Source organism: Diorhabda sublineata, chromosome 6, assembly GCF_026230105.1.
Source record: "Diorhabda sublineata isolate icDioSubl1.1 chromosome 6, icDioSubl1.1, whole genome shotgun sequence".
Lineage (NCBI taxonomy): Eukaryota > Metazoa > Arthropoda > Insecta > Coleoptera > Chrysomelidae > Diorhabda > Diorhabda sublineata.
The window spans coordinates 20,053,117-20,067,767 of NC_079479.1; the positions used below are offsets into that span (position 1 = coordinate 20,053,117).

The 14,651-nt window shown below is 33.9% G+C and overlaps 2 protein-coding genes across 2 annotated transcripts; both read right to left on the reverse strand.

The window, feature by feature from the left end:
• Positions 1-7,672: 7,672 nt before the first annotated feature.
• Positions 7,673-11,437, reverse strand: LOC130445821 (uncharacterized). The gene is made up of 2 exons (XM_056781705.1): positions 9,097-11,437; positions 7,673-7,860 (listed from the first exon to the last, which is right to left on the reverse strand). The coding sequence occupies exons 1-2, from the start codon at positions 11,435-11,437 to the stop codon at positions 7,673-7,675; spliced, it is 2,529 nt and encodes an 842-aa protein (XP_056637683.1).
• Position 11,438: 1 nt separating this feature from the next.
• LOC130445822 (GATA zinc finger domain-containing protein 14-like) lies at positions 11,439-13,115 on the reverse strand. Its single transcript, XM_056781707.1, has 2 exons — positions 12,503-13,115; positions 11,439-12,403 (listed from the first exon to the last, which is right to left on the reverse strand). The coding sequence occupies exons 1-2, from the start codon at positions 13,113-13,115 to the stop codon at positions 11,439-11,441; spliced, it is 1,578 nt and encodes a 525-aa protein (XP_056637685.1).
• Between the last annotated feature and the right edge of the window lie 1,536 nt (positions 13,116-14,651).

The following is a 14,651-nucleotide window of genomic DNA, read 5'->3' on the forward strand; positions in this document are numbered from 1 at the left end:
TTTGCCTTCTTTATAGCCCTCAGAATATTCAAAGGTAGATCTTGTATTTTTGTTATTGGTTTTCTTTCTGTAATTAGAGACGTTGCGTTAATTTTTTTTAAATCCATCTGAAAAGAGAGAGAGCGCGTAACCCACAAGAAAAAAAAATACTTACATTTTTTTGTTAAGGCACAATTTTAACAGATACTAGTATTTGTTCTTCAGAGCTGGTTTCTCTTGCTGGCAGTGGAAGAGACCGACTCCAACACAATGCAACATCTTATTTATACTCATGTCACTATCTCCATACGAGTGTGATAGAATGTTCTAGAAAAAATATTTTATTTGCGACAATTTTGTAATTTTGTAATTTCCTGTAAATGTGGTCCATATGGTTTCCGAATATTCTAATAAATTTTCACTATTTCCTGTACATGTGGTCCATTTGGTTTAGAAATATTCTTATCAATTTCCTGCGTTATCAAAAAATTTCTTATTAATAGGTAAAAGTTATCTTAAGATTGGCGTTCGGGAATTTCCAAAAAAAAAAAAATTTAATAAGAGTTTATTTAAAATATACAACATCATTGATAAAAAGAAATTATTTTTGTTAATAAAATTTTGAGATGATTTAAAAGGTCTCCATTTGGACATGGAATATCGGAACACGTTTCAATTAAAGGGTCCGGCTGCAACAAGTTTTTTGGTAAACTCATTATATTTGTAGTATGTGGTGTTTTTGAAAAAGTACATGTGTCCGTCAATGTACTGGAATGCTCCTGTAACATCTGTGGGTAGTCCAGGGAAAATATCTTTTATTTGTCCTCTATTCCGAACAGTTTTCAAGTTCTTGTCAAATTCAATATAATTACTGTTATTATAAAATACATATATTTTCCCATGATTGCTTTGAAACATTGTGTTTATTTGAGAATTCTTAGGTATAATTAAATTATTTTCCTCAAGTATTTGTAGAGCGGGAAAATCTGCTACATAGTATTTACGGTCATTGACTGCTATTAAATTATCTGAAGAACTTTGAAAAATCTGAATTATGGGACCCACTTCTTCAGGTAAATAATCATCGAGTATTTCTGGTTGCGAGGGAATAAGTTTCGAGTTCAAATCAATTTTCCATAGGGAATTTTCATTAATAATATATAGATGGTAATTTTCAAATTCACCAGCCATGGCAATGAACATATACTCCGGTGTTATGACACATAAATTTTTATCCGATTCATTTGGGTGATGTGCAAGTGTCTTTGTAGTCGGTGGCAGCGCTGATGTGGGTTTGAAAGGATTATTTACATACGTATTGATTGGTCCATAAAGAGCTTCAAGGGCCATTTTATCATCCTCATCCAATTTAGGAGCAATGTTGAATTGATACCATGGATACATTATTGCTGTCTCAATATCACTGTGAGCAATTCCTAAAATATGCCCAATTTCATGAATTAATACCATAAGTAGGCTAGCCTGATCTTCTGAACTTGATCCATCCAAACTTAAATCCCACTTCTCATCAGCATCAATATGAAGCTCTATACAACTGTTGCCTTTTGGGAAATAAGCATGTGCCAACACCTTTCCGGGGCCATCAAATGTACTGGAGCACTCACCTCTACCTTGGCAATTTGCTCGAAAATAGTGCTTTCCCCGTACAACTGTAATAGATATATCGGGAGCATAAGGCCGTATTTTGTGTATTAATTCAAATTTAAACTTTGAACTGTTACTCCACACTTCAAAAGTCTTTTTGGTTACTTTAAGATATTCTGGAGTTGCCTGAAGGAAATACCATTTCAAATCAAATTTTGACCATTTTGATTTAACTCTAAAAGAATTATCATCGCCGGAAGCTGCTTCACTCACATTACATCTTGGTCTATTTAGAAGTTGAATTGTATTTTCATCTAATTCTCCCGTTGCAGGGATATTATATCTTTCTTGAAAACTCAACAAATAATCCTCAAGTTTAGTCAAATCATTTTCATTTGCGTACCCGAACCGGTGTAAATACTTCATAGCATACTGTTGGTCGACAACGCATAGTACTGCAGCTAATATAATGATTAACATGATCTTCACTCTTCTGCTATCCTCAAAAAACTAATTTCCAATCACATTAATAACGGAATATATAATTTTTAAAAAACCCAAAGACTTTTAACCGACCTGGTATATCAGCGCTCCCGCTGTTATCATCGCAACGAATCTGTCTCGATTACGTGCGTGATACCTTACATTGACAAAAATCTCTTTTTATTTATACGTTATACTTTTATGTTACAAGATTAGCGAATAATAATGGTATATATAATTTTTTAAAACCCAAAGACTTTTAACCGACCTGGTATATCAGCGCTCCCGCTGTTATCATTGCAACGAATATATAACTTTACGCATGCGCAAAAACGAAGTCTCTCTCTCTTACACATTGTCTCGCTGCTCTCTCTCTAACACACGGTTTCCCTATTTCTGTAGTCAGACATACGTTGCTCATCTACTCAGCTATTTTTTGGCTTTGTTTCATAGTTTCTAATACGATTGATGTACTGGTTGGAGATGCATTTATCGGCGTTAAGTAAGATATATGTTGTTGTGGACTATCCTGATCATCAATCCGACTATTGAAACCAACCCACATAGCAGGTAATTCTAAAGCGTGACTAATCATCCATATGTTGTCAATTTCCGTGTTTATTTGAGAGTCTATACATTCTATATCATCGACGGATAATTGTAACTCACTCGTCATTTTGGGTTTCTTAGGGTATGGCATTTCATCTATATTTATTTCATCAAATGTTCTTCTTCTTCTTTTTTTATTCGGCGAAGTATTTTCACTTGAAACTTCGGACATCTCAGGCTCGTCAGTTGTATCTGCATCGATATTTTGGTATATTATTCCGACTGTGTCGTGTAAAGTATCCTTACCACTAGAAGTTTCAACAAAACGATCAAAATTATCGTATGCCACACCAGTAAAAAGTTCTGGTTTTTTTTTATTTTTTCTGGACATAAGCTAGACTTTTTCATTGATGTAAATGTAGTTTCAGTTTCTAATTCTTCAACGCCTTGATAACTAATGCAGTGTCCATATCTGTTTATAATGTCAATTATTTTTCTGCTGCTTGTTAAGCTTTTTAGAGTCATACCTAACATGATATGCTTCGACGTTTTAACTCGACCATCATGAACTCCGAAAATAACATCTTGACAATAAGAACGAACTAGACGAGAACATTTTTGGCCAGTCTTTCGTTTTTGGTTACATCCACCAAGAAGGGTAGAATAAAAGTCTGATAATTCTTCTGGTATTGAAACTTCTCCGGATATTAAATGCTGTGATGTTATATTTTTTGTTGATATTTTTTTTTTTCTATCTGGAGTATTATTTTTCTCAGAATCAATGCAGATTTTTGTAAAATGTTTTCTTGTTGTAAATTATCCAGTACTGAATCATCGATGGCTTCTAGATATTTTGGAGCTAGTATTTTTTTATTGCGACCAGTAAAGAATTTTATATCCTTAGAGAATACTTTTAAAATTTCTTCTTCAAGGTGGTGTGCTGTGAAAGTAGCTGTCATTTGAATAGAATTTTCTTGAAAAATTTTTTCTAATAAATCGATATATGATTCGTGTAAATACACTAATAAAAAACACCGCCCTTTTTTAATCACGTCTTCTTTAATGATTGTACTAATTTCATTAAAAACTCTTTGATGATACTCCCGGTGATAATGCCACTCCTTTTTGCTAGGCGTTGCTTTTAATGAAGATAACTTATTATTAAAATCAACTCGGCATTCAGTATGATAATAGATTTTTGAGCCAGAAAAATTATCCAATTTATTAGAAAAATCTGTAAACTCTTTATGACTTTCAATATTAGGTTTGACACTATCTTTAAATTGCTGAACATCAGCTGCATGAAGCGGAAGCATTCTCGATCGCACTTTTTTCTTCTTTTTATTACAAAATATACAAACAACTTCATTATCATTTTTACCAGCAATATTATCAGTCGAAATATTAACATCTTGAGTTACAAAATTATTATCACTAACTTCTGGTTCAAAAACGTCAGAAATATCTTGAAGAGTTGCAGATTGTAGATCTATTGATTCAGAAATTGGAGCTGACTGAGATGTCGTAGGAGATTCTGTGGATACAGACTGTAAATGAGATTCATTTTCAGATGTCGAAGGTTGTGTTTCTGTGGACTGGGATAGTAAAATTAGTTGAGATGAAGATTCTGTTGACGAAGACTGTGGATCAGGTAGTTCGGAACTCAAATCTCGTATCGACGACAAGGTTGAAGATGAGTTGCTTGTAATTACACAGCTCCCTTGTTTTTTTCCTTTTTTTTTCAGCACTCAATGGTTGAGAGGTGAAATATTTTTTCATAAGACCTGTAAATACCTTGTAACATACTCTGTGTATTCACTGGGTAAAATAATGTCTCTGTACTTTAGGTTATGTATTTTTCGTAATTTAAGAATAGTCTGGCATTTTTTTAAAGTTTCCTCAGAAAATATTATTATATGTTCATCACTTTTCTTACAAACAAAGCAAACTATTTTTTCGTCACTCATGATAGCACTTTATTACAACTGATCACATTTATTTTATAAACTGCACAGAAAAATAATACATTTATTATGAGCATAGCCGTTCACCAGATAGTTACAATAAACAACAGCTGATGCGCAATGAAGGGCCGCAGTAGACCAAACGCTCTGTCTCACTCGCACTAGTTACTGTATACGCTCCTTGCTCTCCGAATTACTGCTCACTTTGAATGCGTCTGGCAAGATGATAGAACCGTCGAAACTGTCCGGCTATTATGTAAATATAGATTAATAGGCCCCCAAAAAATTATATATAAAATTTAGGTTTTATAATATAACGTAAGTATAATTATAAATTATAATAGTTTAAGGGTGTCCGGCAGAGGGTTGCAACCATACTAACTGTCTGGCAATGAGCAACGCGAGTTTTAATATTATTATGAATCAAATATAAAAAAATTCAGTTTTATTTTATGATAAATTTGAGATGGAATTTTATACACCTTTGTTACCTGTTACCTGCCAAAGCCACCGCTGCCTCAGCTTCATGGGTGGGGATCATTCTTACCTGTACTAGGGACACACATAGAAAAATTTTCAGCTTTTATAAAAATCCGAAGGTCTGGCACTCACGGGCTCTTGCTCTATAATAATAAAATAGCTTGAATTATGAAAGGACCGGTGCTAGACTTAGGCACCTTATAGCTACAGAGGTAGTGACACAGTGACATTTCAGGCAAATGGACAGACTACACATGTAATAATTATTGTTATCTTGTACACTTCTTGAAAGGGCGGCTCTTCTTATGACCTCATCGATCTCCACATTTGGTTAGCAGCTGACATATTTTTATTATGCTGCTTCCTTTACTGTATGTAACGTAGGATTGATCAGGCATGTAGTTCTTATATTCAGGAATGACAAGTCTATAAAAATCAGTACCCTCGACTGGGCAAATTAGCAATGAAACACATGACTATTTCAACCACTAGTACACCGTAGGAAGAGAATGTCTTTGTCGGCGCGGGCGTAACAAAACTTGAGAAATATGACTACATAAAAATATATATGATTTTAATTTTACATAGAAACATTTATAGCTAGCTGATAATAAGTTATGCTGATCGGCCGATCCACATATGTTGAATTTACGTAATACGTAAATAAATACAAAATACATATGCACACTCTTTTTTTATAAAGACTTTGTGACTGATCAGCATTTTACCAATGAAAAAAAGAAAAAGCAGACTCTAGCAAATCGAGCGCCGAACTTAAGCAAAAACGTCATTTTTAAACCTAAGTAAATACAGGTAAACATGAACTTTTTTATATATTAAATCACACATTTATAACTATACTATGTATTATAACTTATAACTCGGAGATCAGTATTATGTGAAGTGACTAATGAATATAACGTTTACAAGTGTACTCAATTAAATACTTTTTTCATCCATAGATAAAATCATATAGGCATCTATATATAATGCCACCATCTCTATTATGTAACTTTAGTGAGTTTTGCCATCTCCTTAGCGCATTAATTCTTTTTTATGTTGATTTTTAAGTTAGTTTAAACGTAACAGCAATTACATTATTAAATAAGTAAATGTTAGGAAACTATAGATACTTACCACAGAGTTTCCAAGCTTAAAAAATTGCGCAGCACTCAAAAGTTTACTAAATTTGCACAATATAAACAAAATGAAGAAAAACACCACACGTATGTCGCACAGCTACTTTATCGCGATCACCACAAACTTTGCAAGTTCAAAAAATTTCGCAGCACTAAAAAGTTTACTCAGTTTGCACAATATAAACAAAATAAAGAAAAACAATACACATAAGTCGCACAACTACTCTAGTGATTCAGTACACAAGACTTAAGACTATTGTTGACGTCCCACTCCCACGTACCCACGTTGCAGAAATCAAACGCGGAGTGGAGGACATGCAGCCACCTTATTGGTCAGCAACCGCCGTACAAATGTTGCTGATACATAAGTGCATTCAAAATAAGTTTGTTTACTTTAAGTCTAGTTTTTAGATTGAATAATTGTTTACGTAGAAGAATGATGATAATAATTGTATGCATGGACGGTTCTTGGGGGGGGGGGTTAAACCCCCTTGGTTGGAAAATGACCGTGTTCTTCAACCACTTTACACAGGGACACGGGAACTTGAATATCTTGAAGGAACTTGAATTTTCTGTGACAATTGCATATAATCTCGAAGAATAGTATGAAGAAAGGCTCTTTAAATACCTTTTTTGCTATCCGGCTCGAAGGACCACAAAGATGGTTGGAAAATGACCGTGTTCTTCAACCACTTTACCCACACGCCTATTTATATCTAAGCGTGAGGAGCGCTGCACGTACTTGTTAACTGTACAGCACATAGACTGTAGCAGTTGCTGATTTTTGGTAGCACAAAACGGTATTTTAGTATAAGGCTAAAAGACATACGCCACTATGAATAATCTTTTATTTAGCAACTACTTTAGGTCGTAAAGCTACAGTAGTTGGTGCCTTATTGACTTCTGTCGATATAAATTGAGACACTTTCAGGATAAAAAGTTATAATAAAATATGACTACACTACACAAAATGTTAAACACAAAACTTGTCCTGCGCCCAAATACAGTAAATAACACTTGAAACGTAAATTGAATAAAAGAACTATGTTAATTCATCAAGAGAAATTAATTTGACTTTTCATTTTTAAATGCACTGACAACTCACTCCCATTTTTTTTTGAGATCAGGTAGTCGTAAATTTATTAATCATTTTTGAAAGATCATCGATTCTAAAATCGAATGATCATTCATTGGTTTGAGAATATAATTCTCGAACATATTGGGCCCCTTGAAACTTGAAAAGTTTCAAAATGCTCGATAAATGGGACTGAAATAGCATTAAAATGTTTGTAAGCATGTCAATATCGCACGGTAAAAATTAAAAATTGAGAAAGGGAATTCAATGAATTTTATAATATTAAGAAAAATTAACGATTCCTATTGGAAACTACATTCTAGTAACCAATGTAACTACTAAAAAAATGTAAACAACAAGGTGGTTCATATAACTTACAAGCCTATGTTGAATATCAGTCACTTTTCACCGAGAAGTGACTCATCAGACTCAAGAAAAGGGACTATTTTAGAGATGGCTCTGGTGTATATACCAGTTGCTGTTTTAACTTTTACTACCCTCACATTCCCATCAGGCCCCGGCATCGTTTCGATGATTCTTCTTGTAGACCACTGTAGAGGGGGTAGCATATCCTCTTTAAGAAGAACTAAAGAATCAACTTTCAGATTAGGGAAAGAATTAAGCCACTTTGGTCGATTTTGTAATTGATTCAAGTATTCAGTCGACCAGCGGCGCCAGAATTGTTATTGTAACTTTGTACATTGTTGCCATAGTGACAGCCGATTTTCAGGGATGGTGGTATTATCTTTTTCAGGAAAGGAAGTTAGGCTAGCGCCGATAAGAAAATGACCTGGGGTCAAACATTCCAAGTCAGAAGGGTCATTAGATAATGGTGATATAGGTCTGCTATTTAAAATTGCCTCTATTTGGGCTAGAATTGTAGAGAACTCTTCATATGCTAATTTGGAGTCTCCAAGAATTTTTGACATGAGCTTTTTCGAGCTTTTTATTCGGCTTTCCCATATTCCTCCAAAATGTGACGCTCTAGGAGGTATGAATTTCCATTCAATTTTGGAATGCGATAAAAAATTTTGAATAGAATCAATATTATTTTGATTTTTGAAAAATATTTCTAAATCTCTAAAAGTGTCATCAGCGCCCTGAAAATTAGTGGCGTTGTCGGAATAAATTTTGGCAGGTTTGCCACGACGGGAAATGAATCGTTTTAGGGTCAAGATAAAGGCTTCAGTTGATAAAGAAGTAACAGCTTCAATGTGAATAGCTTTAGTGACAAAACATACGAAAAGCGCTATATAGCATTTCACCAAGGGAGCTTCTCGTTATTTGGAAGATTTTATGAGAAATGGCCCACCAAAGTCCAGTCCTGTTTTTTGAAACGGACGAGCAGGGATGACTCTATCTCGTGGAAGGTCTGCCATAATTTGTGTATATGGCTTAGTTGAAAAACGAAAACACTTATGACAGCTTCGAATAAGCTTTTTGGTAATTTTTAAACCATTTAATGGCCAGAAATTTAGTCGAAAATTGTACAACACTGCTTGAGCTCCAGGGTGTCCAAGCCTTTCATGTTCAGCTTTAATCATTAAGTTGACAGTTATATGTTTTGACGGCAGAAGTAATGGATATTTTTGGTTAAAAGAAAGGTCAGCGTTAGCAAGACGTCCACCGACTCGAATCATTCCTTTATCGTCTAAAAAAGGTTTCAGCTTATTTATTTGCTTATCAGATAAAATTTTATTCTGTTTAATCTCATTAATTTCCTTTTGAAATTTAGTTTGTTGTAGGGTCTTGATTATAAAGATTTCAGATTTGCTCAATTCGGATACTGTCAAAAGACCAGAGAATTTGTTCGAATTCTTACAATTTCTGATGAACCTATGTACGTACGCCATTGTTCTTTGCAACTTCTTATAACAGGAAAATTTAGAAAATAAAGTTAAAAGAAAATTTTCTTCTGTTGGGGTAGTCATGACGACAGTTTTTGTTTCGGGAATGTCAGAAAGATGAAGGTTTGGGTATGCAAAATTATCAAATTTTGATAAATCGAGAGTGGGATTTGATAGAAATTTCGGTCCATGCCACCAAAGTTTATTAGAAATTAAATTATTTGCGCTAGTGCCACGTGACACCAAATCAGCGGGATTATCGATAGTATTTACATACCTCCATGAATGATCTTTAGTTATGGCTTGAATTTTAGCATATCTGTTACATACAAATACTGTCCAACGGCTGGGCTCACCATTGCGCCAGCAATCTCTGTCGGACCAGAGATTTACAGAAATAATATTAATCTTTGTTTGAAAGTTTTTATAAATTTTGTCCACTAAATTATACAGTAGGAGCATGGCTGATAATTCTAGCCGAGGAAGTGTAATTGTGGTAGAAACGGGGGATACACGCGATGTTGCCGAAATTAAATTACAGGAAACAGAATTGTCAGAATAAATGGTTCGTAAATACACGCATGCGCCAAAAGCTTTCAGACTCGCGTCTGAGAAACCATGCATTTCGATGAGATTGATAGATTTGTCCAAAAAAATGAATCTTGGAATAGTTAATTGAGATAGCTTAGGAAGATTGTTTACGAATGTATGCCATTTTTCCAGTATGACTGAATCTGATATCTCTGTGTCCCAGTCAAGTTTAGCTTGCCATAATTGTTTGACCAAAAGTTTTCCAGACAATATTATGGGATTATAAAGTCCAAGAGGATCGAAACATCGCGATATGGTTGAGAGAATTTTTCTCTTGGTTGCGGGGAATATTGAAAAGGTAGTGGGGACAGAAATGTTCAAATTATCAGAAGCTGGGAGCCAATTTAGGCCTAGAACTTTATTTTGAGAATTTTCTAAATCAAGACTAATGCGTTTTTCAGGATTTTGTAAGAAAGAAGAATTGTTTGAATCAGAAATTTCAGCGAGAACGTTTGAGTTATTTGAGGCGCACTTATGTAAATTGAACCCGTGATTTCCTAATACAATTTTTAATTCTTGAATTAATTTTATCAATTCATGTTCAGAATTTGTACCTGAAATTATATCATCCATGTAAGTTTCGGATATGAGGGCGTTTGCCGCTAAAGAGAAATTGAAACTATTATTATTTGCAATCTCTTGCAATACTCTTGTCGCTACAAACGGAGAGAAATTGCAACCATAAGTTAGAGTTGATAACTCAATGCACTGCAGGGGTTGTTGAGGATTTTCTTGCCATAATATATTTTGTAAAAAACGATGTTCTGTGTTTATAGAAATTTGACGAAACATTTTTTGTACATCAGAAGTTATCGCAAACTTATTTAGCCTGAAACGGCAAAGAATATCGAATAGATCTGGTTGCACCTGGTACCCTTTCAAAGTTATATCATTTAAAGAAACACCTGTTGAGGTAGGGCAACTAGAATCAAAGACAACACGAAGTTTTGTAGATAGACTTTGTTCACGAATTACGCATAAGTGTGGGATAAAATATTTTAATTCGTTTTTTGAATTAGTGAGGTTAAGAGTGACATATTTTGCATGTCCCAAGTTTACATATTCAGAAATAAATTTACTATATTCAGAAAATAATTCTGGATTTTTATGGATTCTATTTTCGAGCGAGAGAAATCGCCTTTTAGCGATCAGAAATGATTCACCGAGTTTATGGTGTTCTTTTTCAGATTTCAACGGGAAATTGACTTGGAACCTGCCGTTTTCCAGAATTTGTGTGGAATTTTGAAAAATAGTTTCCACTAGTTCGTCGTCAGACGAGAGAATACTCTTAGAAGGAATTTCCTCCTGTTCCCAAAATTTAGAAAGAGATGAACTTAGGTCTTTGTTCGATATAGAAATATGATTACAGCTTGTAAACACGGAATCATTATTTTGAATATTCACGGAATTAAAAGAAGCACTGTTTGGAATAGTTCCAGCAATCATCCAGCCTAAGCTAGTATTTTGTAAACTAGGTAATTTTTTACCGAGATCTATGATACCTGGTGTAAGAAGTTTGTAATATAAATCGGCCCCAACTGGAATGTGAATCTCCGATGGTATGTTAAATTCTGGATTGGCTAGAATAATATCAGTAGGCAGACGTAGCTGGCTTACGTTAATTTTTACTTGTGGTAATTTGCAAGTAATTTTTGGCAATACTGCACAAGGTATTTCAAAGTGTTTGATCGGATTGGAATGTGGAAAGAATTTTAAATGAACCATTTTATTTGTGGTTGATACTGTTTGTGATATGCCGGAAATTTGCAGTGTTTTTTTCAAACGTTTTCAATTGTAGTTTATTTACTAGTTCTTGTGAAACAAATGAGTTTTGGGAACCGTTGTCTAGCAGAATAGTAGTTTTAAATGGGTTATTGTGAGAGTCATACATAATTATTTTAGCCGTAGCTAGAAGCACGTGGCATTCAGTGGATAGAGCAGATAAGGATTGTGTTTGTATAGCAGATACGTTAGAATTATTATCTTGTGAGTTTTCGTTGGTTTCAGCATTATCATAATTCTTCTGTGGTCTAGAAGGATTTTGTCGATTATCAGTAGCCTGGTGAGAATGTGAATTTTCGTCAATTTGACGATTAAAGTTATTATTTCGATTATTCATCGATTTGGTGTGATGATGCTGACCATTTGTCGTATGTACATTGGAGTGAATAGATTGTGAGTTGTTATAACGGTTTTGGGAAATAGAACCATTATTATTATTATGTGCATTATCATTTGCACGGAAAGAGTCAGAATGGAGATAAGTATGATGTCTTTTTTGACATATTGAACAAGATTTTAGAGATTTACAATCCCTTGTGATGTGGCGACCTCCTAGACAGTTTTTACAGAGATTATTCGAATGTATGAATTTATATTTATCACTGATAGACAAATTTTTAAATGATTCACACGTATAGATACGATGTGAAGCATTTTTACAATAATAACAATCTGATTGACTGTTTGTAGGAATCATAGAATTCACGTGAGCAGTTGTTTTCGAATATTTGGGACTAAACTTTTGTTTAGTATCATTTGAATTAGAAGTAGAAGCTTGAATATTTTGAGTGCGCTCTAGAATACCACTACGTTGTTTCAAAAAATCGAAAAAATTCTCAAGGGACGGGATTTTACCTTGTTTTTTACTTTGCTCAAATAATTTACGAGTTGGTAGATCTAGTTTTTTATCTATCCAGAAAATAAGAATATAATCTAATAACTGTTTTGGATTTAAATTTAGTTTTGACATTGATTGTATAATTTTATACATTTTAGCCGTTATTTCACGTAAAAGCGTAGGGCAAGTTTTGCTCACAGGTTTTTGTTGGTATATTTGATCAATTAAGTTATACAGTAGAACACTTTGATCATCATACCTTTGTTTTAAAGTATCTATAGCTATTTGAAAATTGTCATCACAAAGTTCTATATCGTCTATCAATTGCAAGGGCTCGTTAGAAAGGGAAGCTTTTAAATATAGCAATTTTTTGATATTTGTTAAGCTATTGTTAGAAATAATCAGATTTTCAAAGAGTTGAATGAATGAAGGCCACTCTGACGTCTGACCCTTAAATTTAGGCAAGAAAATATCAGGTAACTTGACGTCGATATTACAATTATTATTAGTTTGACTCTGAGAGTTTGAATTATCGTTCGATGTCAATTCATCAATCATTCTAGATAGTTCAGAATTAGTTGTGAAGTATTTTTTCTCAACTAAGTCTATGTCTTCGTTATCTGATAATTCATCCTGAGAGTTTTCAATAAGCATTTCAATTTGACCTTGAATATTTTCATATTGTAAGAAATACTTTTCAAGCTTGTCGCGTCTGTTTATACATTCATTCATAAATGCAGTTTCATTTGTAACAGTAGATTGGGAAGTTATCCAGTTATTCATTCTGGTAATAGAAGATTTCACAGATCTTCTCTGTGTTTTTTAATTTTCCAGAGACATTTTTTGGAAATTTCACTTGCAATTGTACGAAATAGAATAGATTGGAATTTTACAATTGAAACTTGAAATTATACTAAATTGAGTTCGAATATTTGGAAATATTAAATGAACTAGCAATATATTGATTTTTTTTAACACACAATGCACTTGGGAAGATTAAAGGTTTGATGCTACCTTGAATACTGGAAGTTACTGCTGCCTAGGGACACAGGATCTTGAATATCTTGAAGGAACTTGAATTTTCTGTGACAATTGCATATAATCTCGAAGAATAGTATGAAGAAAGGCTCTTTAAATACCTTTTTTGCTATCCGGCTCGAAGGACCACAAAGATGGTTGGAAAATGACCGTGTTCTTCAACCACTTTACCCACACGCCTATTTATATCTAAGCGTGAGGAGCGCTGCACGTACTTGTTAACTGTACAGCACTTAGACTGTAGCAGTTGCTGATTTTTGGTAGCACAAAACGGTATTTTAGTATAAGGCTAAAAGACATACGCCACTATGAATAATCTTTTATTTAGCAACAACTTTAGGTCGTAAAGCTACAGTAGTTGGTGCCTTATTGACTTCTGTCGATATAAATTGAGACACTTTCAGGATAAAAAGTTATAATAAAATATGACTACACTACACAAAATGTTAAACACAAAACTTGTCCTGCGCCCAAATACAGTAAATAACACTTGAAACGTACATTGAATAAAAGAACTATGTTAATTCATCAAGAGAAATTAATTTGACTTTTCATTTTTAAATGCACTGACAACTCACTCCCATTTTTTTTTGAGATCAGGTAGTCGTAAATTTATTAATCATTTTTGAAAGATCATCGATTCTAAAATCGAATGATCATTCATTGGTTTGAGAATATAATTCTCGAACATATTGGGCCCCTTGAAACTTGAAAATATCGCACGGTAAAAATTAAAAATTGAGAAAGGGAATTCAATGCATTTTATAATATTAAGAAAAATTAACGATTCCTATTGGAAACTACATTCTAGTAACCAATGTAACTACTAAAAAAATGTAAACAACAAGGTGGTTCATATAACTTACAAGCCTATGTTGAATATCAGTCACTTTTCACCGAGAAGTGACTCATCAGACTCAAGAAAAGGGACTATTTTAGAGATGGCTCTGGTGTATATACCAGTTGCTGTTTTAACTTTTACTACCCTCACATTCCCATCAGGCCCCGGCATCGTTTCGATGATTCTTCTTGTAGACCACTGTAGAGGGGGTAGCATATCCTCTTTAAGAAGAACTAAAGAATCAACTTTCAGATTAAGGAAAGAATTTAGCCACTTTGGTCGATTTTGTAATTGATTCAAGTATTCAGTCGACCAGCGGCGCCAGAATTGTTATTGTAACTTTGTACATTGTTGCCATAGTGACAGCCGATTTTCAGGGATGGTGGTATTATCTTTTTCAGGAAAGAAAGTTAGGCTAGCGCCGATAAGAAAATGACCTG

Coding starts and splice junctions, on each gene's coding strand:
- LOC130445821 (XM_056781705.1), bottom strand. CDS start 11,437: ATGGTTCATTTAAAATTCTTTCCACATTCCAATCCGATCAAACACTTT. Junction 7,861..9,096: donor ACATAGGTTCATCAGAAATT/GTAAGAATTCGA, acceptor TTGATTCTTTAG/TTCTTCTTAAAGAGGATATG.
- LOC130445822 (XM_056781707.1), bottom strand. CDS start 13,115: ATGAATAACTGGATAACTTCCCAATCTACTGTTACAAATGAAACTGCA. Junction 12,404..12,502: donor AACTTGCCCTACGCTTTTAC/GTGAAATAACGG, acceptor TTTTCTGGATAG/ATAAAAAACTAGATCTACCA.